Raw genomic sequence first — 26990 nt, forward strand, 5'->3', positions numbered from 1 at the left:
GGTCTTCACTATGGAAAAGTGAAAATAGTTGCCACACTCGCCAACACTCCTCGCACATGGGGGAGCTATTGATTTATCTCAAGAAGTTTGGCAGTTGTCACACTGTCTATAGGTGGTCGGTCAAAATCTCGAAAAAAAAAATTCTCTTTTTTTAATTATATATTTATTTTGGGGTCCGGGATTAAAAAAAAAAGCTAAACATTTCTTTAAAAAAAGGAGGTTTGGGGAGGGAACCCCCCCATTTCGAATAAAAAACGTCATAAAAAAATTTGACTTTTTTTTTCGGCCTTTCTTTTTGAGATTTTTTTTTCGTGATTTATTTTTCCGGTTTTATGACCATAAACCCTCTCTATAATCATCATGATGTATGGCAGAGACATCTTCTGCTGGCATGACAGTGGCTTATTTCTGTCATAGCAGTGGTTTGTGTCAGCTGCCTTCAGCTTTCCTCGAGACACAGTAATATTGGAGACCTCTTTAAAATTCTGTTTGTCACCTGGTCAGTAATCAAGAAGAAGCATCAGCCAGTGAAGTGCAGCTTTTTGAAAATAAGGACATTTGTCGGATAGACCAAATCGGGACAGGGCAGCCATTAGTTCTATCTCGTGGTTCTTGTTTAAAAAAAATAAAAAAAAGGTTTTCGTCCTACCTATTCGCCCAGAGAACCAGGCCTTTGTGCAGAAGTAATGTTTGGCAGCCCTAACACTGCCAAAAAGCATATATTTTCTTGAGGACTGTAGTGCTACTTTTATGATTCTGTCCATGAAGAGACCATGCCTCTTCAAGTCAGTCTTTTTATTATTTTTTTTTTTTTAAATATTTCCCCGTTTTAATGGCTTCCAGAGCTGCTTCCTTGATGCTTGTGCACACCATAACAATGCACTGAAGTGAGAATAGTGACACATTCAGCAAGTAAGTTAATCAGAATATTGTTTTGTAAATGCATGGCCGTGGCACAGCCGAGTGTAGGAAATTACATATCATAGTGATTATGTGTTTTTCCAATGGCTCAATGCAAGCATTATGAGCTATAAAGTTACTTCCTCATCCTGCCCCTTTCTAGCTTCGAGTTTGAAGGCCATTTTAACCCGAGCCATCAGAAAGATTCCTTAAGAGTGATGGACCTTGCATACTCAACAGGTGTGATAGGAGTACAGAGAATCCAGGAAGGAGATGCAATAATAAGATAAAAGGTCATAACACTTCACATTGCCAAAATATCCTCCTTCTCTTCCTACTCTCCGTTCTTACATTCCTCCATTTTACTCATTGTTTCTCAAGCAGACTATGGTCTGGAGCACCCTGGGTTGGGGCACAATAGCCCATAGACAAGGATCTAACACCACTACGATGATGATTTGGTGCAGTATAAAAGCAGTTACAGAACATAGTACCTGAAACGGTTGGTTGAACATTTACTTACGGGTAGTTTCACGACTTCGTTTGTAAATGAGTCCACCCACTTTTTATAGCGGAGGAATCCACACGTGCGCAAAGTGAATTCTGATGAGTCCTTGTTCGTCAGTTATGCTGTAAGCGACATCTGGGTGGTTCTTCTGGATATTTGCTTTGGGTGCCGTGTGTAAGAATGAAAAACCTTTGGATTACATGTGCTAGCAGTGATGATGGAGGTCGGTCTTCTGTTTGGCTAGCATGGTGTGCATGGTGAATAATGTAAGCAGAAGTGTACTTTGCTAACCAAAGGTGAGTGGGGGCTGAAGAGGTAAGTTACCTTCTGGTAAAATGCAGCACTGAAATCAAGCCTCTGGTACCTTAGGGAATCCCCTTTGAGTTCCCAGTGTGCAGGCCTTCTGAGTAGGCTTATGCAAGACTGAGGAAACAATGTCCTGGACATACTACAATGTGTGGGTGTCCCCTTTTCCAGATCAATTTATTTTGAGTGTACATGAAGCAGGATGTGTTTTCATACTGTGCATAGTAATGCAACATATTGTGAGTATTTGTAGAGGGCACATTCACCTGGATGGCTCTCAGTGCTATGGAGAGATGATGTATGCTTGTTTACCATTATTCTTGATTTCTTGGTTCCCTCTGAATGCCACATATGAAACTAAGCAGATGCATTGCTCCCTCCTTTGCTTTGCATCAGAGTGGGTGATGTGCTAAATGGAATCCTTCACATCGTATGAGTGATGCGTTGAGGATGTACTGCTGTGATGCATGTATCATTCACTTTTTGACAATGGTTTATGTTCTTACCAGATCGAACGTGGAGAAATGGCTAATGAAAATCACGGAAGCCCGAGGGATGAGACCACCCTGATGATGCACTCACCTGGCACCTCAAACCAGAACCAACCATGCTCACCAAAACCTAACAGGCTGGTGCAGGACCTGCCAGGTAATGGATACTAAGAATTATTCCAGATCAGTATTGTGAGGCGTCAATAAGGCTGTTAGCAATAAGAGTGGATAACCTGTATAAACGAGTGATCTGGTGAGTGCCCAGTATGTTGGAGATAGATGTGGCATTGTGGCAGCTATTGTGTTCCAACACTAGTGGATTAGTGAATACTAGGCTTGGCGTGACCGGGTGGAGCCAAACGAGAGACCTGCATTCAGCACACAGTTGGTACACGCTGCATTATCTAGCAAGTCATGCAAGTCTTGTATGCTTGGTTGAAATTGTGTAGATTGGGCTTGCGTTTGGTTTGTGTGCCGATCATCTGTAGCATGGTTTGGTGCTTCATACTCGGACCTGGAACATTGAATTTCTTCATGCGACTGTCTCAAAGAAGTAATTTACTTACATATGTGGAGTCCTTCTTGCTAAGATAAGAAATAAGCTGTGATGTATCCAGGGAATTCGTCCCTTCCCCCTAAAATGGACCCACCCCCTGTGGGACAAGGGAGGTGAGCCTAATGATCTTAACACCCCCTAAGAGACAGGGCAAGTGGGATACCACTGGGGGGGGGACTCCCCGCTGGTGAACAAGGAGTCCCCAGAAGGGTCCCATGTGTATATGGGGATTGAGCAGTCTGATTACTCTTGTAACAGTTTAGAAGTGACTGGCAAAGTTTTTGACCCTTATGTTTTTCTTTGTATTAGTGGTAGGGTTAGCACTTTGGTTAGATTGGGCTTTGACACCGAGTACTGTATACTGTTTGCAGAATGTTAAAACGGGCACCAGTTATTATTCTTTCGTTTTAGACGGGGCTAAGATCCACTTTAGAACTAGGATAGAGTAGCCCTTTTATATTTTTTTGTTTAATAAAATAAGTGTTAAACCTTGACCTCTTGTCTGCCTCCCGAGTCTGACTTACCACAATGCATAGTGCGGGATTGTACATTACGTTTGTTGAGTAGATGGCATCGTTTGGAAGTTATTCGAATATGGCATAGGTTTAAGGTTTCCTGTATTTTGTTTTTGGGGAATACATGTACACTTCTTGAGAGGTTATACTATGTTTGTCTTTGCAATTAGGTTATCCCTCGGGTGAGCGGATGAAGTTGGTTTGTGGCTAGACATATCTATGTATATATGTGCCTGGTTTAGGCGATACCAGTGCAAACATGTTCTTCTGTAGGTGAAATGTCGTTTTTATTTTTTCTGGGTGGACTAGCAGGGGTGTTTGATTTGATAGCATGAGGCGTTTGGAGTTTATAATGCTTTTTTTGTTTTTTTCTCACTTCATCCTCAGCAGGTTGACTAACTCAAGTGATTTCTTTTTCTTCAATATTGAAGTACTTGGAGTGACCAAACATATTAAATAGGTGAAGCAAAAAAAATGTGCCCACCAATGCTTTGTTATGATACCAACAACACTTAACCCTGTTGTTTACCTCCTTATTGTCTTAGCCGTCCTCGCTTCTGGAACTACTTTAGCAACGACTGCCACAGCGGAATCTAGCCACGTTTTCATAGCCTGCTTACTCTGTAGTACAGATTAACACTGACTATATGATCACCCTTTGCCTTTATTACTTGCCGCATTTCCAAGACTCTGTTTTTCCCAAGCGTATCTTGCTGCCCCCGACTTGTGGGGCTCACAATGCCAAGCTCAAATTCTGCCGTGAAAATAGTCCTCACTATCGTCCATCTCGTTTCATAGGTAGGATGCAACAAATCTATTCTACTTGGTCAAATAATTAACTGACTTTTATCTTACAAATGTGTGTTTCTGTCTGAATATCTGTACAACATTCTGATACTCTACAGGGACCGGTCTGCGCTTTTACAAAACTTCGTAATTACTATGAATATCTGAATTGTCTGTCTTATCTGATGGGTGTCTGTTGGCCCTTAATGAGTTATAGGTAATATACCGGTTACCTCTGGAGTGCACACGGTCTCCTAATGTGGATGTTTGTGGATTGTTTTTGTTTCTGGGTTGGACCATAACTACTTTTGGGGTGTTTTATTTCAATGTTTATTTTTAATGCTTTTCAGACGAGCTGGTGCAGGCAGGCTGGGAGAAATGCTGGAGCAAGCGGGAGAATCGTCCCTATTATTTCAATCGCTTTACTAACCAGTCTCTGTGGGAGATGCCAGTCTTAGGCCAGCATGATGTCATTGTAAGTAAGATTGTTCGATGAAACCACCACAAATGATATTGAGTACGACTCTGCTTACAGAGTGATTGTTGATGCTTTAGTTTATTAAATGTATAAAGCTCTCAATTCCCAGAAAATCTAGCTTTTGCAGCGCCTAACCTTTACAAAGACAATACAAGGATGTTGTGGGTACCTAGAATACAATTAATCAGTACATGTTTTATAGGGTTCGAAATTGCTGGGTGCTAAAGCTATTTATCTCCTGCTCCTAAAGAGCCTTGTTACCTTGACCACAACCGCTACCAGGAGCTACATTTAGCTCCCCAGGCCAACTGGTGACATACAAACACACCTATGTTATATTAACCATGTGTATTTGGCAAGGTTTATAAAGAGGTTTGATGGCACATATAGAGCACATTTCGAGCACAACAGATCAAGTGTAATCGACAAAACGTGTACTTTTGTCTCCTGTGTGAAAGTGATATTTGTGGCACACTATCTGCTAGCTCCTGGTACCCCAGAGGTAGCTCCTGCCTTCCAGATGTTACCAGGTACCCAGCAGCTGGTTTTGATTCCTGCTTATCAAGTCACTATTTCAAACCCTATATTATAAATAAGGTGGCACAGTGAAATATAAGAAATCAAGAGTACCAGGTGGAGGTTGTAAGAGGGCCAAAAAATCAAAAAAATAATGAAAAATCGCCTACAAAACTGCTCGACCTTGCCTGTTCTCAAACCTTTCTTTCAATGCAATGCATCTTATTGTCAGATGTGTGCTTCACAGCCTAACCTGTTATGTTTCTTTTCAGTGACAGTGTATAGTTTTGAAACTTTGCCATTCAAATTGTCATGTTTGTTTTCTGCGTCTTATGTTAATGTTAGGCAGAATTTCATGCAGTACCCTCTGGGACCACCACATACAATTAGGACTACAGGTGTAAGCAAAAACCAACCTTTGGTATAAGTCTGTACTACACAGTTTGTGGTAGCGAGCTGAGCAGCCAGGCTTATCTCAATAGAGAATGTGAGCAGTAAAAGAGGTTACACAGAGGTCTTACAATCACAGTGGTTCAAGTAGACACTTGCACTCAAGGTTTCTTGGTAAAACACTTATTAATTTATTACACAATCATTTAGAAAACATTCACTAGAAGTAGGCAACTTCATAGTATACACAAACGCAATTCGATACCAAACCAATACGTTTCTGAGTAATTTAGGCTCCCCTGAATTAGGAGTAAAATGGCATTTCAGTTACTTTCAATGGGAGTAAAAGGCGCACAAATTAGCAGAATAGATCACAAATACTTTCTTAGACAGTGCAAATAGTTTTAGTTCACTAGAGGACTCGATTCAGTTCAATAGGCCTAGGCCAAAGTCAATGGACTAGTGTCTTGGATAGGAAAGAGCAGTTCTTGAAGTAAACAGTAAAGTCTTTGCCAATGTTCTCAGAAGTAGTTTGTACGTAAAAGAATCATATGTTGGGTCACAAGCTGATTTGGCCTGCAAGTTGGGAAAGTTCCATTAACTTTCACCGCAAGAGGTAAGTTCTCTCAATCGGGTTGGCACAGTACCTTAATATGAAGAACAAGATGTAGCAGAAGACGTTGGTTCCTGCCAGTTCCTGCAGATCTCACTGTTCCAGAGCCTCAGTCATGGGGACAAGAGGGAGGACGTCGGGGACTCCTGCACTGCACAGGATCCTTGAAAAACGCGGACAAAATGGAGTCACTTCAGGTCAAGTAGCTGTCATCAGGCACACAAGCTGGTGTCCTTCCCGCTGGTTAATCCTAACCAGCTCCGAGAATGCAATCCAGGTGGCTTACAAGTTGATTGGTCCCACCAACTCAAAGGAAGAAGTCGTCCTTGAAGGGGCTTCTCTGTCGAGATGAACTTGGCAATTCGGACCTGCAGCAGGGCTTCACCGGGCAAACCAACTGTCCAGGAGTTGCAGCAGCTGTTCTCTTCCAGCTTGTCTTCGGTTCTTTCGTTCCATTGGTCGACTTCGCTTTCCAGTCCAAGCGACTCGCCTTTTAAACAGTTTTCTCCCTTTCATTCCAGCCTAGCTGCCACTCGCCCAGCACAGTGGCTGTCCTTGCCAGCCAGCCAATCACGCTAGAGTGCATTTGGGTCTCCTAGGAGACTAAGCACAGGGAATTTCGGGCACCTTCCTTACTTCCTGCCCACCGCAGATACTCGGACACCAGAGGCGGTCTTCAGTCGTAAAGCCTGCCAAAGGCATAGAAACAAAGGGACCAAACCTGGTCTGGCGTGCAGAGACAAACTCTAGAAGGACCTTTCCCAAAGAAAATGGCAAAAAAAGAAGACCGGGACCTGTTTAAACAAAGGGGCTTAAGGCGCCATCTTGAAAAACATGGCTCCCGCGATTTCTAGCTACCACTGTTTGCGGTCGGGAAAAATCATGGTAGTTCGTTGTAAAACCACTGCCACCAGCCATTTCGATAGAAAAGGGTAGCAGTTGACTGCTACATGAGTTTCTAGACATAGGGGATACTAGTTAACCCCTCCAGCACTCTATAGGAAGATAGTGTGTGCTGGGTCTAGGAATTTAAAAAGACTAGTAAAGTCAATTTAACCTTACATTCTCTGCGAAACAGTAGTTTATCCCAGCGAAGGTATTTAAACCTTTGGGAAGTCTAAAAGACATCCCTGTGTCACTGCACTGAGGGTGCTGTGTAACACACATGAAAAGATGCCTATGGAGTTATGGTAAAACTCCATAATCAAAGAACACAAGAGTAAAAAACCCATCAAAATACACGAAAGGGGGGAAAAAAGGCTCACACTCTTTCCAGGTAAAAAAATCAAGTCCTCAAAATCCAGCAAAGTTGCTGGGGTTCTCTAAGGTGAAGGGAGTTAGCACATTTATGAGAATTCTCCCAAACAGTTAATGATTGTAGTCATTTTGCGTTTCTTTTCAGTAAGGTCTATGCTACTCCTGCATTGCATGACTGTGTTAACACATTGGCCTCTGAGTGTAATTGTGCTCTTACGGTGGGGCCACCTTTTGAGGGTTAAAATGGTTGGCAATGCGTTTTAGTGGGTGTATTTGAGTTTTCAGAGAGCTTGCTCCATATTTCTAGTTGTATTGTTAAGTTTCATCTTTGCCGCTGTTGTTCCGAAGTCACTTTTCTCATTGAGACCTGAAATGTGACCTTCTTTGTTACCTATTCATGGTTTTGGGGGCAGAGGGCCTGTGTGTGTGTGTGTGTGTGGTGTGTGTTTGATTGTGTGTGTTTTTTTGTTTCTTAGTGGATCTTGTTAGGCTTTTTCTACACATGAAATTTAGGATTCAGGATGCTACGTTCCCACCTACGTTGCAGGGCTTCACTGTACATGTCTGTTCTGATTCTACCTGGGGTAAACATTGCGGGTCAGTCAATGCTACACGCATTGAGTAGATAAAGGTGGTAAAAAGGTACAGGGTAACATGCAACAATACACAAGGGGTTAATGTCCCCACAGTATATTTAACATGCACTGTTTACATGTAGGTTATATGCAGGTAAATATTCAGTGTGTTACAGGTAAGTAACGTTTTAGCAATGGAGTTTGTATGGTTGTGATTGAGGTGATAATCCGGTTTTCAGCAGGCTGTACTGTCTAGAAACAGACTGCCGTCCCTAGGTAATGGCCTAAGTGAAGCAAAGGCATTACCGATGAGCAGCGGTCCATTACCAGGATGGTACAGACCACTGACCAGGGTGTTACCACCATACTTAATGCCAAAAACATTTTTTTTTAAAAGTTCCTACGTGATGATCTCCAGTGCGGTTCCATCTGCGTATCTCGGAAACCCGAAGTTAGGTGGCATGCAAGTCCCGCTGCTGTGTGGAGATCCTGAAGTCAAGAGTGGCATCTTTGCAGGTTTATTGTGCTGTCTCGGGAGTCAAAGGAGCTACGTGAGTGATGCATTGCAGAGACAAGGCTGGCCTCCTGCGCTCTTCTGAATTCGATCCAAACTTCCCAATGACTCAAGCTGGGTATTGGTGGGGTCTTGCACAAGTTGTGCGTCTGCAAGCAGTACCCAGTAGTAGTAGCAGCATCATTGTTGGTGAGTGGGGGAGTTTTCTGTGAGAGATCCGGATCTGGGTGATCTGCCCGCAACGTTGTGACTGCATACCCTCATTTCCTATTAGTAGAGCTTCCCTCAAAAGAGACTTTAAGCTGATTAGCAAGCCTCCCCGTTTTGCTGCTTACCCGTAGGCCAGTTCTCTATGGTCACTCCATTTGAACAATATTTAGGAGACGTTTGTAGTTTCACCCGATGCAGCAGCTCATTCCACCTTCTCGCATTCTCTCCAGCACAGAAAGCGTGATGCCATATAGAACCCCCAGCCGAGCCGTAGGCACACCCTCCTCGGTGTGCAGTCAAAAAGTCGAAACAATACATTCAAATGTCAAAAATGTTGAAAAAAATGTCGCAAAAAAAGTCGAATGTTTTATTTTATTTATATGTATTTTTTGGGTTTAGTAAGTAAAAAAAGGGCTAAAATAAAAAAAAAGGGTGGTTGGGGGAACCACCCATTTCGAAAAAAAAGTAATAAAAAAGAAATTCGACTTTTTTTTTCAACGTTTTTTCTATATTTTGACTTTCGACATTATTGCTTTCGATTTAATGACTATAAACCCACACTCCTCAAAGGCAGCCCAGCATATATGCTCTTTAAAAAGGCTCAACTGCCAAGGGCACCCAGTGGACCTGTGATGCAGATCTCCATGTGCTCCTTCCAGGACCCCTCACATGGCCTTAGATACATGCCTCTTTTGCAAAAGGGGACTCAAAGTCTCTGTGATCCCAAACGCCTCAAGACCTTCCTCTTCTCCTCTGCCTTCTCTCTACCGCTCCCCTGCTAACCCCTGCTTTCTACCTGCTAGCTCCTCCTTCTCAGCTTGCTGACTGGTCGCCTGGCTCACCTCCGAACCTTACAGGTCCCAGGCACCCACATCAGTCCCTGAACTTGCCTCCGGCCCCCGCACTACTTGCAGTACTACGCACTTCCCTAAGAGGCAACCTTCTGCACTAACCAGGCCCTCCTGGACCAGGGCAGTTTCTCCTATCATTACAGATGGTCTGGCACTTGCATCATTGTCAGTTTGCTATACTTGTACTACCCCCCCCTCCCACCCCCTTCCCCCAACTACATGTTAACGCACTTGAATTAGCAGAAATTCATCCGGCCTAGTGTGCTTATTATTACTGTATTTTTCCAAGGCCTTATGAATGATTGTATCCCATGTTCCCCTCCCATCTTGGAGCGCTTTGAACCACTCGTTTTGTGTACAAGTGCTTTATAAATATACAATACAACACGTTCCTCTGCACTAAGAACTAGTCCTCTCTGAGCCATGCCACATGGGTGGGTGCTCAGTCCTCCATCTCAAATAAGGTCTGCTTGGTGAGTCTTCTCTCATTGTTGCTAGATGGTAGTGTGTGCCTTTCACCAGCTGGCTGCAGGGTTCTGGTCAGCGACCAACAAGTCCCATCCCACAACTTTCCAGCTCCACAGGGAGCAGGGACATGCAAAAATCATGTAGGTGATGCTACCTCCTGGATGGTTTAGGAACAAGGCAGTATTTTCCACAGGATATGGCTGGGTTTACTCAGACATGCATGAAAACAAGGAGAAATTGATTACCCCTCTCTACGCCGATATCACATAGACTGATGATGCTTTTACAAACATTATTGTTCATGAAAATCAAAACATTATTCATTTTTGATGACCATATAGGGAAAGAACTTCCCACCATGGAACCACACACATATATTAAGAAAGACGATTTTATTGAATTAGGTTTTAGGGTTTACTTGGAGCACAACCCATATCTCCCGTCTTAGTCGGGCTCTCGCGTGCCCCTTCTCCACATTCCTTAAAGTTTCTGGTCCGGGCCTGGTCACTTTATCCACCTGTGATCATGAAGTGTGCCCCTTTTCAGAGCGTTCTACACCACCTCAGGTCTCCCTCTTCACTGAGATGTCAATGGTTTGTTCCTCCTGCTACCTCTAGCTTCTGCATTGGCCTACCTGGTTCTCTTTGCTCCTTCCTGATGTTCTCCCGCTTAGTCCGTATTATCAGCAACCTCCTTCAATTGTTTTCCACCAACCTCCTCATGTTTTCCAACCGCCTCCTGATTCAATTTGCTGACCTCTTCCTGATTTTTTACAACCTGCTTCTTGCTTCATTCAACCACATCCTTCTCTGCCTCCAAACACTACTCCAAACACTCCTCACCAACCCTTTTGACATTCTCCAACTGTTTTCAACCTCCTGCCACAACCCTCTCCAAGCTCCCACACCAACTGACTAACCTTGTGGGTTCTTGCAGGGCTTTGACCTCATCTTCCAACATGGGGATTTAGGTGTGTCAGCAGGGATGGGAAATGCCTCTTTGGCTTCTCTACTGAGGATGTCTTATAGGTCCAATGTGGAGCTTGGGATTGGCTTGTCCATCCCCCTGGCAGTCCTCTTTGCATGCCACCCCCAGATACTGCTTTCCAGCCTCAATCTGATGAAAGAGGACTTGGTTGTGTTACTTCAGACAGCTGGTGTAAGGATTGGCTTGTGGGCCCCTGCCCTGTGAATGATGTGGTAATTGTGGCTGGCTAGTCACTCCTCCTTGGAGGCTCTCTTCTGGTTGTCATACATTGACCCTGGCCCGCGGTGGGTTACCTAAGCCTGTAACTGTATTACAGTGGGGGCCTTGTGTGTTGGCCGGCAGGCTGTTTGTTTCCCCATACTAATTTTGGACCATAGGGCCATCTGTAGATTTATATATGGGATTCTGGCACCTGTACAATAGACTAGATGCTGCACCAATGTTACTTGACTCCTTTTAACGAGGCTGAAGTGTCTATTGTGGCACTTAAACTGTCCCCTACCACATGCTTGGGACCATGGTCAGGTGGCCAGGTCATCCTCCTCCCCATACACCTACGGGACCATCATCTGTTAGCTTAGGGCGGCACCTGGATTCTTGATCACCCTTTCTAGGTGTTCCACAAATGAGTCGGGGGACTTTTTAGTCACAGGGGCTCTTGATTAATAGGAATTTCAGACTCATGTTTTGTAATCCAGCATTCTTTAAGTGATTGTGTCACCTCCTCTACTTTGCTAGCCTGGTAATTAGTGAGAGGCTGATATGTTCTATCGTACATTTGTTTATGTATTTGTTTGATTCATATTGTATGGTACCTTGAATTACTATTCCACCCCATTGCCTGATGATTTGAGAGTAATAGTGTGTTAAACTCTACAATATTATTTTTTCTTCCTTAGTAATGGTAGCTGGGTTCATTTTGATTTAAATCCAGCCCAGAGTCCCTTTTCAAATGCAATATATTTGCACACATCAGTAGTGGTGGTGGTGTGAAATGAGAACAAGGCCTGAAGCCAGTTGTGAGTGTTCCTCTCAGCTGGTTGTCTGTTTTCTCTCATCTGGTTTGTCACATTACTATTTTGTTTTGTTTTTAGTCTGACTTTTTCTGGCAGACCGCTCTCTGATAGTGATCCCTTCAAGTTGGACTGTTAAGTTTATTTAATCCCAGCAAATAAAGCTCATTGTGTAATTACTGATGTTTAGATCTAGACTTTGTTTCTTTCTGCTAGACTGCAAGCAGACTGTTCTCACTTTGGGCCACCTCTTTTGAATTCTAGTTAAAGCCCATGTTGATGTCACCATATGTTCCCTTAGACTGACCACAATTTACTATGTTTTTGTTTATCCTGTCTGTTGTTTCCACTTTTAATACCTTATTGCCATGATGTTTCCTCATAGTCTGACCCTTTAGGGTTGAATGCAGCTCCAATGCCGGCTGAAGGAACCATTGTTGAGAGTCCTGTGGACCTGAAGCAGCGGAAGAGGAAACTTTCTGAAGAACTGCCTCCCAGCGGGAATAGTGTGAAAAAAGTGAAGGTAATTCTAAACCACTCTAAAAATGAAACTTGTGCTCTAATTGACATCTAAAGCCTCCCATCCAGGCACACTCTCTCCATCCACCTCAATATCTTTTTAAGCTGATCTTTTGGCTATAAACCTATCTCAATGTCTGCTTTTTTAATGTTGATTACTGTGCATCTTCTTCTCTGACAGTATGTTAATATAAAGCAAATTCACTCCCTTCTTCATAATCTCTTAAAACATGCTTAACATTCCATCTCCCAGCCTATTTTATTTTGTGGACTATACGTTATTCCCTTCAACTATACTTTTCCATCCCCAGTGATCAGTGATGTGTTTCTCATTAGGTTGATGTGACTCCTCCGACTCCTTCCACTCCGACGCCCACAACTCCGACTTCCCAGACCGTTCCCAGCTCTCCAAGTGTCCCAGGGGCTCCAGTCTTTAAGGTCTGGGGTGCATCTCAAGAAGATAAGCAACAAGCAGCCCTCCTTCGGCCCTCAGAGTAAGTACAGTTCTAATTGAGCATGACTGTAGGAAGGGATGAATGAGTTGTAGTTAGCATTTCCTAGTCATAGTTTACTTCTTGCTTGAGATAGGTAAGATGACTTGGATAGCCCTTATAAGTAACTGTGACCATGCAGGCCAGCGTAGTGATAGTAGCCTATATTAATGATGCTAATGATAATGTGTTATTTATATAGCGCCTTAATCCAAAGCGCTTTATAGAGCACATATTTACCTACAATATCGCCCAACCGAAATTGGTACTCATATTAATGTGCCTTCTCAACCCCTGCCTGCAGTGGCTATGATAAAAAGCTTGTGAGATGCTAAGTTAACCCTCCCCTCGTAAATTGTATCATACATTGCCATAGGTCTATAATAGAAACTCTCCAAGAGTACCAGAAGATGCTCTTGTGGGTGTGTACATATTGTCTTTAAAAAAAGAAATTGTGACGAGTAACCTGGAGGATTTGTCGGAGTAAAGCAAGGAAATAGGAAGACTGCCAAAAGGCCTGTGAAACATGGTATTAGGACCAGTGGGTCAGTGTTTGTTTACTTTCACTTAGTGAAGATCACACCCTAAAGTTGCACCAGAGACTGAGCTTGCATATTTACATATATAATTTATTCAACATTCACACATAATGAATGGTACTAACTTAAACTGCTAAAAAGGCTTTCATTCTCTTATCCAAATTAGCACTGGGGGATACTTAGCTTTGCTGTTTCTGTGTGGGAATGCTGCAGTTGAGGCTTTGTAGCATTCACGACTCCAAACTGGTGCCCAGGGTATTCGAAGGCATCGTGACTCGTTGGTCCCATTTAGTTCAAGGGCTGAAGCACCGATGAGTCATCCTTGAGTCATCGACGGGCTGTTCTTCGAAGGATTCTTGCCTCCATAATAGATCCTAAGAATGGCTGCAGGAGCCCTCCTCCTATCCGAAACTGGTGGTGAAAGCATGTCCAAAACCACCAATGGAAAGGATCAGCACCATTCAAACAGTCATTAGTTGTCCAATCGGGGACCCCTACTGGTTTGAAATGCCATCCAGTAGCAGACATACTGGCACCAGGGATTTGGACTTGGACTAGACAGTATTTTTATTTACATTTTATATACAGGAGGAACAATGCTCCTTTAGTTACAAAAGAACAGACAATAGATAATAAATCAGATATGATGGGAAGTAGTGAGCTTCTTACAATGGGGTGAGTTTCAGTCACATCCTGACCAGGTTGTGGAGCGGTGTACATGGAACAGTCATTGGGGCCAATGCATACGTTGACATGCATATATTAAGGACAGCCAACTATTAGGGATAATTCTGCTAATTCCCTTCACCTTAGAGACCCCCAGCAACTTTGCTGGATTTTGAAGACTTTTTTTTTTGTATTAATCAATTGATTGATTTTTACAACATGGTCTTCTGCAGCAGTTAAAAGATCTATTTCAAAGGATTTTTTCCAAATGTTTTATCAAACCTTTCCTAATGTCTTCAGCCAAGGTTGGCTCTTTAAGATGTTACTATCGATTGGGAAAGTAGATGTAAGTGAAGCTAAAAGAAAAGGAACGTCTTGTTGTTTCTTCAGGAAGAAAACCGAGGTTTAAGTCTCAGAGGTCAAGGGGTTTTCTAGGGGTTCAGGTAGATTTTCAAGTGCTGCCATTAGATGCTGAAAGATTTTGAACGTTGCCGTTAGCCAGGTCGGTTTATCCCCACTTATCATCCTGGACCACCAACAGTTTTCACCCTCAATCGAGAGGTCAGACGAAAAATGTTTCATGTATGCCAATCTGGTTTTTACTGTTCTTGTGCAATTTAGAAGAAGGTGGCAAATGGTCTCTTTTTCGTTTGGTTTTTGACAGTGTCTGCAGTAATTGGTACTTGAGAGACCTCTAATTGCTTTAATTTCGTTGGTGGGTAGTAGGTTAAGTCTAGCTCTTAGGAGGAAGTTTCTAGCTTGCCTACTTGGAAATTGTTTGATGAAGCCCTGTAGTTCATTCAATTTCCTTACATGAGGCGGCAAGTGAGATGTTAATTTGTTTTCTGAGGTATTTGCCAGAGTCTGAATCCAGTCTAGTTCTTTGATTTTTTTTTTTTTAGAACTTTAACCGGGTTGTTCACTAGTTCTTCCTCTCTGCTCTCAATCGAGTTTAGAAGGGCAGTATTTCCTGCCCTCCAAATTTGTAGTGTCTTGTTGGTTGAATTCTCCATCTCCGATCAGTCTGTATGGCAGCACGCTTGTTGGAATCAGACATTTCCTAAATAGCATCAAAGAGTTACAGTTCAATAACCCTTGCAGGGACAGAAGACTCAGTTCTCTTCGAAATTGATGCTACTGGTGTAGAGGTGGGTAGACCAAGGACACGCTTCGAGTTTTGGCCATGTTTCACTCTGTATCAATGGTATTGCCTCTGCGCCGCAGGTTATTGAGGGTACTAATTTCATCTTGTAGAACTCAATAAGTGGTATTGATGAAAAACGGCTGAATTTCTGATCAATGGCCTTTCCTTGGGTTACCAGTTTTCTGATTTTTACTCGTAGGGCGTCTTGCATTGCAGATTCTCTTTTTGTGCTGTCCAAAGTTATGCCTAAATACTAAAAGCTCTTTACTTTGTCGATCTCAGATGATTGGAAGTGCCATTTAGTCTTGTCCAGTTTCCTGGCTGTTTTTTCAAAAATCATTATTTTGTTTTTTTCTTTGTTGACTTCCAAGTTATTGATGGTTGTGTATAGCAGAAGGTGATCAAGTTGGCGCTCTAGACCGTTGGGCGTCTGGTCGATTAAAATTAGGTCATCGCCATATAGTAGTCTGCTGCCCTAACCTAGGTGGAAATGTCTTCTGATGTTTGGTAGTCGCCAAGGTAAGCCAAAAAGAGAAGGGGCCAGTGGGCAGCCCTGTTTGACTCCCCATTGAATCAGGATGATTGCCGATAGGGACCCTTGGCAATTCAGCCGTACTCTCACAGTAGTGTTTTTGTGCAGGGCTCTGATGGGGTCTAAGATTTCGATCGGACACGCCCAGCCTTCAGGCGGGTCCTGTCTACCCTATCAAAGGCCTGAGTGAAATCTATGAAAGCCATGTACAGTCTGGGTCCTCCTTCCATCACTTTGCTTTTCAGGGCACTTATTAACAGGATGTTGACAGTAGTTCCCATATTCTTTTTGAACCCTGACTGGAACTGGTCATTGCATGGCGCCTCTTTGTCCCAGACTTGAAACTGTTAGGCTCACCTGGTATCCACAGGGATGCAACCCAGCCAGTTGGTCGTTGGTGCTCTTCTCAATGATTCCCTGGTGTGGTCTCGGTGTCTATGGGATTCCGCCTGGAAATGAAAACTATATTAGGACTGGGCGACCAAGGAAAGTTTTCCCGCACCTCCCTTGTGTTTCCAGCCCCTCCAGGTTCTCTTCTCACCTGGTTGTTGGAATCGGTGGGCTCTCCGTCCTGCTCTCTGGGCAGGGGCGCGTGGTCTTTTGTAGGCGCGGGCGGTCCAGTTACTTCACTGACTGCTGCCCTTGTAGTGTCTTTCAGGTAGGTCTTATTGCGATTGATGGTGTCGTAATTCTTGCATGCCTTTTCTCTGTTCTGAATGTCGCTTTTTTATCTCCCTAGGAGCGCGGAGTGTCCGCTTGAAGAACTGGATATGCTGGTTCTCCCCGGGAGATGATGGCGCGCTATAGCGCTATGATGCGGTAAGGAGGCGCTTTGCGTAGCGCAGCGATGTCTTGTCCTCACTGACCTGTGCTTTTCTCTTTTCGTAGGTCGCAGTGAGTTCCCAGTGCAGAAGGAGTTCCGGAGTTATGCCGGCTGAAAAGCAACCAACCAGGTAAGTCTTTAAGCGCTTTGTGGTTGTAATGTCTCCACTACCTCCTTTAATGATGTTTTTCTCCTTTTCTCAGGTCCTTCGATCCGGGCGGTAAACTCCACCAACAGAGCTGCCCAGGAGCTGCGAGCAGTGAAGGATGATGAATGCAGGTAAGATTCTGCTGCTAACGATGTTCTTGATTTTTCTGCAGGTCCGGAATTCACCAGGCTCGTGAGAAAGCTGGACACAGTGAGCGTCACGTTGCTAGAAGCAAAGTAACGCAAAGCGTGTTGTCTTGTTCGGGTGTGGTTTAAATAGCCACTGTAAAGTAGTCCAGGTAAAGTTGTCCCTAGGCCACCACACCCAAAACACTAGACCACATAGCTTGGTTCTAGGAATCAAGCTATGTGGATACCTCCATGTTGGCTGAAAGCCTAAATAAAGTAGTTCCTCAAGTAGATGTCTTTCCTTAGTGATGAGCCTGGCGCCAAAGGCGCCAGGACTGGCCCCAAGAGGGCCTGAGAAGTGGATGCCAGGCCTTATTAGTGATTTGAGCCCTGATTCCACCTGGCCAATGGGCTTGCCAGTGGGGATCAGGGCTGAGGGCCATGGCAGCACTCCCCCTCCCCCCCCCCCCCCAAGGCCCTCCCAAGGTGTGTCTTCTACCTGGTCCAGGTTTAGTTGGGGAAGTTCTGATGAAACTTCTTGATCAGACCTGGTGCATGGATGTTCTCACTGGGTTCCCAGGATCTATCTTGAGGCCCAAACCCCTTCCAGTCGACGAGACACAACTTGGCTCTAGAGTACTTAGAGTCCAGGATGCCCTTGACTTCGAATTCTGGTTCTCCATCTATTAATATAGGTTGAGGTGGTGTCTTGATTCGTATACCGGGTTGCATTGGTTTTAAGAGGGACACATAGAATACCGGATGGATTTGTAGATTAGGTGGTAAGTCTTAATTTGACGGCTGCTGGGTTGATAATTGCCTTGATGCTATAGGGTCCCAAATGTCGAGGATGGAAGGTCCGGGTCCCTTTGATGGGTACGTATTTGGCGGCTAACAAAACATGGTCTCCAACTTGATAGTCTGGGGCCTTTTTCCGATGCTGGTCGGCAAAGTGCTTTTGTTTTTCTTTAGCATGAATAAGATGTTCCTTCGCCTTTCTGAACGCCTGAGTGATGGTTGTATGAAGAGTCTTTACTGCAGGCATTTCCAAGTTGGCAGGAAGGTCAAGTTCTGATGTACGTGGATGTCTACCATACAAGGTGAAAAAAAGGTGTTTGGCACGTGCTAGAATGTACAAAGTTGTTATATGTGTACTCGGCTATCCACAGTAAGTCCTTCCAATCTCTCAATTCATGGTGCAGCATGCACTGTAAATACTGCTCGAGGGTCTGGTTCGTCCTCTCGGTTTGGCCGTCTGTCTGGGGGTGGTGACTGGAGGATAGCCGGAGGTCAATCTGTGCCATTGCGCAACATTTTCTCCAAAAATTGGATACAAATTGGCTGCTCGATCGGAGACCAGAACTGATGGAAGCCATACAGCTTGACAATGTTTTCCAGAAATACTTCTGCTTGGGTGGATGCGTCCGGGAGGCCCTTTAGAGGAATAAAATGTGCCATCTTTGAGAACAAATCCACGATTACAAGAATGGTGTTAAAGCCTTGACTCGGTGGCAGATCAATGATAAAGTCGAGGGAAAGAGTGTGCCATGGAGCGGGAGGGATGTCCAGTGGTTGTAGGAGACCTGATGGTTTCTGATTCTGTGATTTATTTTGTGCACAGACGCCGCAGGACTGAACATACTGGACAATGTCCTTACGCCAGGTAGGCCACCAAAAGTTATTGTTTACCTTGGCTAAAGTTTTAGCGATTCCAGGGTGTCCTTCGATCAGAGAGTCATGATAACCTGAAGTGATATGCTGTTGCAACTCCTTCTCGGGTACATATAGCCGGTCTCTAAAATAAGGTAACTGATCCTTGATGCAATATTGTTCTCCTTAAGTTTGCCATGCAAGGAAAGCATCCGGGTTCATTGACTGTCGAATTTTGTTTCGTAATTCGGCTTGTGATAACCTTGTTGTAATCCCCAAGAGTTTGTCTTCAGGTATGATGGGTACCGGGTCTGGAGTTGTATACACCGTTTCATCGATACCCATTCGAGATAAGGCGTCAGCTTTCCCATTCTTGACCCCTAGTCGAAAGGTGATCACATAGGTGAAGACTGGGGTTTGGCTGTTTTGAGATATTGCAGGTTCCGGTGGTCTGTGATCACTGTAATGGTGTGTCTAGCTCCCAGAAGATAGTGTTGCCACGCCTTGAAAGCGGACTTGATGTCTAGGCGTTCTTTGTCCGTGATAGCGTAATTAATTTCCGGGGGTGAGAAATTTTTTGACCAGAAGGCCACAGGATACAGCTGGCCAGTTTCTGGGTCCTTCCGTGAAAGGACCACTCCCACTGTCATTATGGAAGCATCAGTTTCTACAACATAAGGGAGGTCTGGGCGCGGGTGCCGCAGGATTGGAGCGGAGGTGAACCTTTGTTTCAGTTCCTGAAAGGCTCTTTCTGCTTCCTCAGTCCAAGCAAACTTTTTATTGCTTTTTCGTAGCAGTACTGTGATCGGGTGCACAACCTGAGAGAAGTCTGGGATAAATCGGCGGTAAAAGTTTGCAAAGCCTAGCATGCTCTGTATCCCCTTCAGAGATGTTGGTGATGGCCATTTGAAAATAGCGTAAACCTTATGTATGTCCATTCTGATGCCTTTTGGCGAAAGGATGAAACCAAGGAATTCTACTTCCGTGACGTGAAAAAAACATTTCTCCAGCTTTGCATACAAACAATGTTGGTGGAGCTTGGTGAGGACTGAACGAACATGCCTGATTTGATCTTGTTTTGAGGCTGAGTAGAGCAAGATGTCATCAATGTACACTAAGGCGCAAACGTCAATCAGTTCTCTCAAGACATCATTCATGAAATATTGAAGCGCTTCGGGAGCGTTACACAAGCCAAAAGGCATGACTTGATATTCAAACAAGACATATTTGGTACGGAAAGCGGTTTTCCACTCATGTCCGCTTCTGACCCGGACCAGATGGTATGCTCCCCGAAGGTCTAATTTGGTATAGATCTGGGCATCTTTGACTTGGTCTAGCATTTCCGGGATGAGAGGCAAGGGGCAGCGGTTCTTCACGGTTATCTGGTTTATTGAGCGGTAATCAATACAGGTCTTTAAGACCCCTTCCTTTTTCGGTACGAAGAACAAAGGGCTGGCTGCTGGAGACTTAGATGGGCGGATAAATCCGTTTGCAAGGTACTGGTCCAATTGGGATTTCAGGTGAAGGTTTTCTGGTTCGGTAAGAGTGTAGATCCTGCCGCAAGGGATTTGTGCCCCAGGAATAAAGTCAATTTGACAAACATAAGGCCTATGCGGCGGCAATGTGTTAGCCTGGTCTTTTTGGAATACGTCCTGAAGGTCACGATATTCATCTGGCAAAGTATTAGTTACTCCCAGAGTAGAGGCTCTAGTATTGGAAGTCTTGGAGACACAGGAGTCGGGTTCCGGGTCAGGAGAGTAGCAAGTTGGGGAGTAGTTGCTGGAGAAGGTTTAATTTCCGTGCCCGCCAGTCTAGCAAAGGGTTGTGAGCAACCTAGTATCAACCGGAACTGAGGTGCCTTTATAAGATCGAACGTAATACTCTCCCGATGTCCATCCTGGCACAGCAAGGTTACTACTGCTGTGCACTGGGTTACTGGTCCGGAGGCAATTTCTCTCCCATCCACGGTAGACACCTTGTCCCTGGTAGACTTAGAACACAAAGGGAGACCCATCTCTGCTGCCAACTCTTGATCTATATAGTTCACAACTGCTCCGCTGTCGATGTACGCTTCTACGGCATGCATCTTTGACGATTGTTGGTGATTTATTAAGATCACGGATATCGCAAAGTGTGATGTGAGTGGCTCTTTCTCATCACTCGACAAACTGACCTCTACGGTTGCCGAGCTTGTTAGTTTTCCGATTCCTTAACTTCATCCTTTTCTGTGGCCCCGACTGTCCTACTTGGGGTTTTTATTTGGCAGTCTTTCAGAAAATGTCCTGGTTTTCCACAATACAAACAAAGTTGCTGTTGTCTTCTTTGATCCCGCTCTTGTTTAGTTAATGGAGGTCGTATCCCTCCGATCTGCATGTGTCCTACGGCATTGTCTGGCCCCTGTGGCGCATTGTCTTTAGGCCGAACATAAACTACTCGAGAGTCTGCTTTGGTCCGGTCTGCTTTTCTGTCCTGCAACCGATGGTCTAGCTGCACGACCAGATTTATGAATTCGGTACAGTCTCTGGGGGGGATCAACTACCTGGGCCAAAACGTCCTTTAATTCGCCTCATAAGCCTCGATGGAATAATGTGGTTCTTTTGTTTTCTGGCCACCTGGCTTCAGCAACCAATCTATTGAAAGTCACAATGTATGTTAACAAGTCTTGGTTCCCCTGCCGGAGGGATAAAAGTTTGTTATCCACTGCTTGTTCCTCGGTATGGCGAGCAAACAGTTTTTCCATTTCTCTCTGGAACCCCCCCATAGTCCTGTAACAACGGATCATTATGGGTCACCAATGGCACCGACCAATCTGCTGCACTTCCACTCAAGTATGATAGGATGAAAGCTACCCGAGCTTGGTCATTTGGAAATGCCCCAGGGCGACAAAGGAAGTGAAGGCAACACTGATTTATGAATGCTGCATACTTCCGTGGGTCGCCCAAAAACCTTTCTGGTGGTGCCAGGGGAACTGTTCCAGGCAGCGTGATCTGTACTGGTGTGGGGGCATAAGATGGTGAGATAGGATTTTGTATCAGTGGATTTCCTCCAGGCAGAGGAGTCTGCCCTGCCTGCGATTGCAGGAATTGTCTGCTGATTTCGTTGGTGCGCTCCTTGGCCACTATTAGGTCTCTCCGAAGTGCATTAGTCTCTTGTCGGGCTGAATGAACCTCAGCACGAAGGTCCCCCAACAATTGGGCCAATTGGTCGATTTCTGATGTTTCCATGGCGCCCAGGTGGATTATTTATGTGAGGCTTTGCGTTCTGTTACACTCATCAAGTATCCACGGGGACGCCACCCAGCCAGTTGGTTGTTGGTGCCCTTCCCAATGATTCCCTGGTGTGGTCTCGGTGTCGATGGGATTCCGCCTGGAAATGAAGACTATATTAGGACTGGGCGACCAAGGTAAGTTTTCCCCGACCTCCCTTTTGTTTCCAGCCCCTCCAGGTTCTCTTCTCACCTGGTTGTCGGAATCGGTGGGCTCTCCGTCCTGCTCTCTGGGCAGGGGCACGTTGTCTTTTGTGGGCGCGGGCGGTCCAGTTACTTCACTGACTGCTGCCCTTGTAGTGTCTTTCAGGTAGGTCTTATTGCGATTGATGGCGTTGTAATTCTTGCATGCCTTTTCTCTGTTCTAAATGTCTCTTTTTTATCTCCCTAGGAAGGCGGAGTGTCCGCCTGGAGAACTGGATATGCTGGTTCGCACCGGGAGATGATGGCGCGCTACAGCACTATGATGCGGTAAGGAGGCGCTTTGCGTAGCGCAGCGATGTCTTGTCCTCACTGACATGTGCTTTTCTCTTTTCGTAGGTCGCGGTGAGTTCCTAGTGCAGATGGAGTTCCAGAGTTATGCCGGCCGAAAAGCAACCAACCAGGTAAGTCTTTAAGCGCTTTGTGGTTGTAATGTCTCCACTACCTTCTTTAATGATGTTTTTCTCCTTTTCTCAGGTCCTTCGATCCGGGCGGTGAACTCCACCAACAGAGCTGCCCAGGAGCTGCGAGCATTGAAGGATGATGAATGCAGGTAAGATTCTGCTGCTAACGATGTTCTTGATTTTTCTGCAGGTCCGGAATTTACCAGGCTCGTGAGAAAGCTGGACACAGTGAGCGTCACGTTGCTAGAAGCAAAGTATTGCAAAGCGTGTTGTCTTGTTCAGGTGTGGTTTAAATAGCCACTGTAAAGTAGTCCAGGTAAAGTAGTCCCTAGGCCACCACACCCAAAACACTAGACCGCATAGCTTGGTTCTAGGAATCAAGCTATGTGGATGCCTCCATGTTGGCGGAAAGCCTAAATAAAGTAGTTCCTCAAGCAGATGTCTTTCCTTACTGATGAACCTGGCGCCAAAGGCCTTATTAGTGATTTGAGCCCTGATTCCACCTGGCCAATGGGCTTGCCAGTGGGGAACAGGGCTGAGGGTAGTGACAGGAACCTTCTCAAGAGGAGGGAGCCAAAGACCTTTCTGATCGGGTCTAGCAGCGCAATAGGGCGGTGGTTTGAGGGGTCGCTGCTGTCGCCTTTCTTGTATGTAGGAACTATGATGGCTGAAGTCCATGAGGCCGGTATGGATTTGGTCTCTGAGCATCTTGCAAAGGCCTGGCTAATGAATTTCACCCATGCTTCAGGATGGGCTTTTAGGTCTATATTAGTAATGCCCTTGGGACCTGGGGCTCTTGAATTTTTCAATTTTTTTTTTGTTAGGTTACAGATTTCCTCTTGATCGTCTAGTCTTTCCCAAGTTGTTACTTTTTTGGTGGGGTTAGGAAATAGCTGACCCGTAGGTGGCTTGAATAGTGTCTTAAAGTGGTTCGTCCAGGTTTCTTCGCCAATGCCGTTTCTAATAGCTTCACTCCTGTTTGACGTGGAAGAGTTTAGCAGTGACCAAAATTCTCTCGCGTTTTTCGTACATATGGACTTGAGTACTGCTTCGGAGTCCTGTTGGTAAAGCTTCACTCGATGTGATCTCAGCCAAGCCCGGTAGATTTTTTCCACCTCATTGCTGTCCATTTTAGCTCTTTCAGTACCTAGCTTGGACACTTTCCTTATTGCTTTTCGGTATTCTTGTCGCTTTTGAACCAACAGAATATCGTATGTATGTTTCTTTTGAGCAATAGATGGACGTTTATTTGAGCTGTTTTTTTTAATGCTATTGGAAGAGGACCGTAGTCAGTTGAATTATGCGGTTTACTAGTTTGGTCTCACTGTACTTGTTACTCAGCTCTCTGATGTCTTTGGCCGAGAATCAAAGTCTATTTCCTTGAGGATTTAGTTCGAGCTGATGGGTCATTTTTCCCACTGGGTCGTTGATACTCTTCCAAATAGTTGTTAACAGTTTGTGATCAGTAGCCTTAGTTTGGACCACTTCAAAAGATGTGATCAATTCTAAGAATGGTCTCGAGATGAAGATGTAGTCGATGGTAGATTGTGTTTTTCCATTTGTCCAGGTCGGAAGACGGTCGTAGCTTGGGAAAACTGTGTCTAGACTTTGCAGTTTTCTGGTGTTCATTAGATTTAGCCAGAGAAACCCTCTATGTTCCGGTGATGTCAATTTTGGTTTAGATTTGTGGAGTATACAGGTAGCGTTTAAGTCTCCACATATTAAGATGTGAGACACTTGGTGAACAGCCAGGATCTCGTCAGTAGCAGTCTCGATTTTCATCAAAAAAATGGAAGCTTCGATTTTAACAGGGATCCAGTACGTGCTTAAGATGGCTATCGGTGTAGATTGCACAGCCTTATCTAGTTAATTTTTGTGGTCCTATGTAAAAATGACTGCTAGCAGATTTTGGTTTGCCATCAGGACTTTATCCCTCTTAAGCCCGTGGCCAAAACGACTAGCCGTAAGAAGACCAGATGAAGGTCGTCCCATAGAGCTCTTTTTAGCCAGGGCCAGGATGACTTCGTATCCATCAAGAATAGGTTCTTTCATGAGCCACGCTTCTTGTAAACACAGGATGCCGTACTGTCCTAGGTTTACATTACTGGTAGTAGTCAAGTGTAGAAAGCCTCTTGTGTTCCAGGAGCAAAGTCTTAGGTCATGCGTGACAGTATCTGTTGTGCACATCTCTGACGCAGTGTTCTCTTTGCACTTGAGTTGCTATTTGTTTCGCTTGGCTGTTAAGGCTTTAGGGAGCCATGCCCAGAGGGCAGGTGTAGGTGGCTTGTGCACATTAGTTTCCGTCGAGGTCGTCGGTGTTGGGACTTCTTGCCTGATTGTCTTTTTCATGTCTGGGTAGGCTTTATTCCCTTTATTAGTCGGTTGAATGTTACTGTCCTTTGCTGGCCTGTCAAAGTGCTGCTTTTGTTTACTTGAAGCCTTGGCCTTCTGGTGTAGGTTTTGTGGCTCGTGATCACGTTTTTTCGAGTAAGTGTTTACGGGTTAGCTGTTGGAATTCATCTTTTTGAGACGTCGTCTTCAGCCCACTGTAGTTCTTCCTTTGATTGTCTGAGCGATTTGACGTTCTTTCACAATCCGCGGGAGTTTGAGCCTGTCTCCGTGGACTCTGTCTCTTATCACACGGTTCGGTAAGGTCATACCCTAGTTTTAGGAGGTCTTTAGCCTCCTGCCTCAGCAAGTCTTTCGCCGACCCTGATGAGATGTGTAGATAGGTTAGCGATCTGCTGCGTCTATGACTAGTGTCTACGATTTTTATGTCCTCTGTCTTTATCCACCTTAGTTTCGGTACATGATGGAACAAAGTCAGCACTGAGCTTCTGTTAAGGACGACATTGTCATGATTTTCCTGTACTTGTTCCAGTTTGAAGAGCCACCTCGTCTCTGGTTTAAAATTTGGGGCCTTTCAGTATTTTTCCATCTTGGATCAATAATGGGTCTCTCTGGTCTTCTTTTTTGGATATGAGTGTCTGTTGAGGATCTCGTGGCTTCTTTTTCCTGTGTTGTTGTTTCATGATTTGTGCTTGGTTTTCTGTTCGTTTTGCTGGTCACTTGGTCTCTCCGGCTGGTCTTATCAGGAACTGGTGTAGTATGTACCACGTCCAATGGTCTTTGTAGGGTTCTACCTAAAGGCCGAAATGGGGAACCCGATATTTTCCGGTTTTCTGCCCGCAGTGTGTTTTTGCTGCGTTCCTCCAGTGAGGAGAAGGGTGAATTTTGCTCAGAACTTTCCTCATCTATATTGAGGGATGAACTTGAAGGTATTGAGGCAAGGTTAACTTTTCTCTCTATTGCAGGTGGTGTATCACAGTCTTCGAGCTGTTGATTGGTGTTCATAAGGATCTCACTTTCCATAAAGTCCTTAGCTGTTTTTGGTGAAGGAAAGGGCCGGATTTTCTGAGAAGTTTTTTTTAGTGGGTTTTGTTGTAGTTTCATGCTTTTCCAGGGACTCTGAGTTCAACCTTAGTCTCTCGGGCACATCTTCATGTAATGCAACTTTTATTGGTGCAGTCAGAGTCACTGCATTTGAGTGTTTTGCTAGACCCTGCTCGTTATTAATAACTCTTTTATTTCCTAGGTTTTTAAAGATCAGAAAAGGCTGGTCTGGACTTTGCGCAGTGATGCAATTTGCAGTTTAATGCTGGACGGGGTCCTCCGCTATAAATATCACTTATTTTTTTTTGTCTGTTATTGTTAAGTGTTTAGGTAATTTTTACTGTTTGGGGCAAGTTTTTTTTTAATTTTTTAAAAAACGTTTTTATTGGTTTATACAAACCTTTAAAAGAGACAAACAAAACAACATACATTTCTTCTCAATTTCCACATTCCATAATTTCACCCTTTCACAATTTCATATCTTCATCATCTAATCAAATCAGTCTGTTTGGTACACAAATTTCAAAACCAACATAAAAGAGATAAACCACATCGAACCTTAACTAAGGACTAAGGTTTGACTTGTAGATTAGGATTGCAGTGTCTAAACTGTCCTTTATGATACGAAGAAACGTCACTACAGCATATAGGACAGATCGGTCAGCGCCGACAAATAGTACTTTCCACCAATCTTCAACCGTCAAAGTTTGGTATTTACAGGTTATAGGACCAAAGATTCGTAATCTCTGATGAACAAACCCACGTCATGCCAATATCAAGTGTTTTAGGGTCTCAATGTTGGTGTTACAAAAGCGACACTTTAAGTCCAGATCAGCGTATTGTGGCCAGAGGCTAAAACGTTCCTTTGTTGCAAATATGTTAAGCCTAAAGTACATATACAACGCTCTGGTATGTTGATTAGGAAAGCAATTTAGGTAACTTTGCAACTGCCCATATGCTCTGTTTCCTCCAGGTACATCTTTCATTGTTTTCGAGTCGGATCTTAAAGTAAAAGTATGAATCCAGTCCGATCTCCACATCTTCTTCTTAGCCTGCTCAGGGTTGTCCATCAGAATCTGCATCGGAATATCGTACATTTCTAATACATCAAGACATAGCATATTCCATAGAACTAATATTGTTCAGATTTTTC

The 26990-nt window shown here is 44.3% G+C and overlaps 1 protein-coding gene across 2 annotated transcripts in view; it reads left to right on the forward strand.

The window, feature by feature from the left end:
- PCIF1 (phosphorylated CTD interacting factor 1) overlaps positions 1 to 26990 on the forward strand; it is a 400121-nt gene that overhangs the window by 31987 nt on the left and 341144 nt on the right. For both annotated transcript variants that reach the window (XM_069651242.1, XM_069651241.1), the window contains 4 exons: positions 2224 to 2362; positions 4413 to 4537; positions 12320 to 12457; positions 12790 to 12947. In XM_069651242.1, coding sequence (XP_069507343.1) covers positions 2239 to 2362; positions 4413 to 4537; positions 12320 to 12457; positions 12790 to 12947 — 545 coding nt within the window. In that variant the 5' untranslated portion in view covers positions 2224 to 2238. The remainder of the gene's footprint in view (positions 1 to 2223; positions 2363 to 4412; positions 4538 to 12319; positions 12458 to 12789; positions 12948 to 26990) is intronic.

Source organism: Ambystoma mexicanum, chromosome 3p (genome assembly GCF_040938575.1).
Source record: "Ambystoma mexicanum isolate Mex_15411 chromosome 3p, UKY_AmexF1_1, whole genome shotgun sequence".
In the NCBI taxonomy this organism is placed as follows: domain Eukaryota; kingdom Metazoa; phylum Chordata; class Amphibia; order Caudata; family Ambystomatidae; genus Ambystoma; species Ambystoma mexicanum.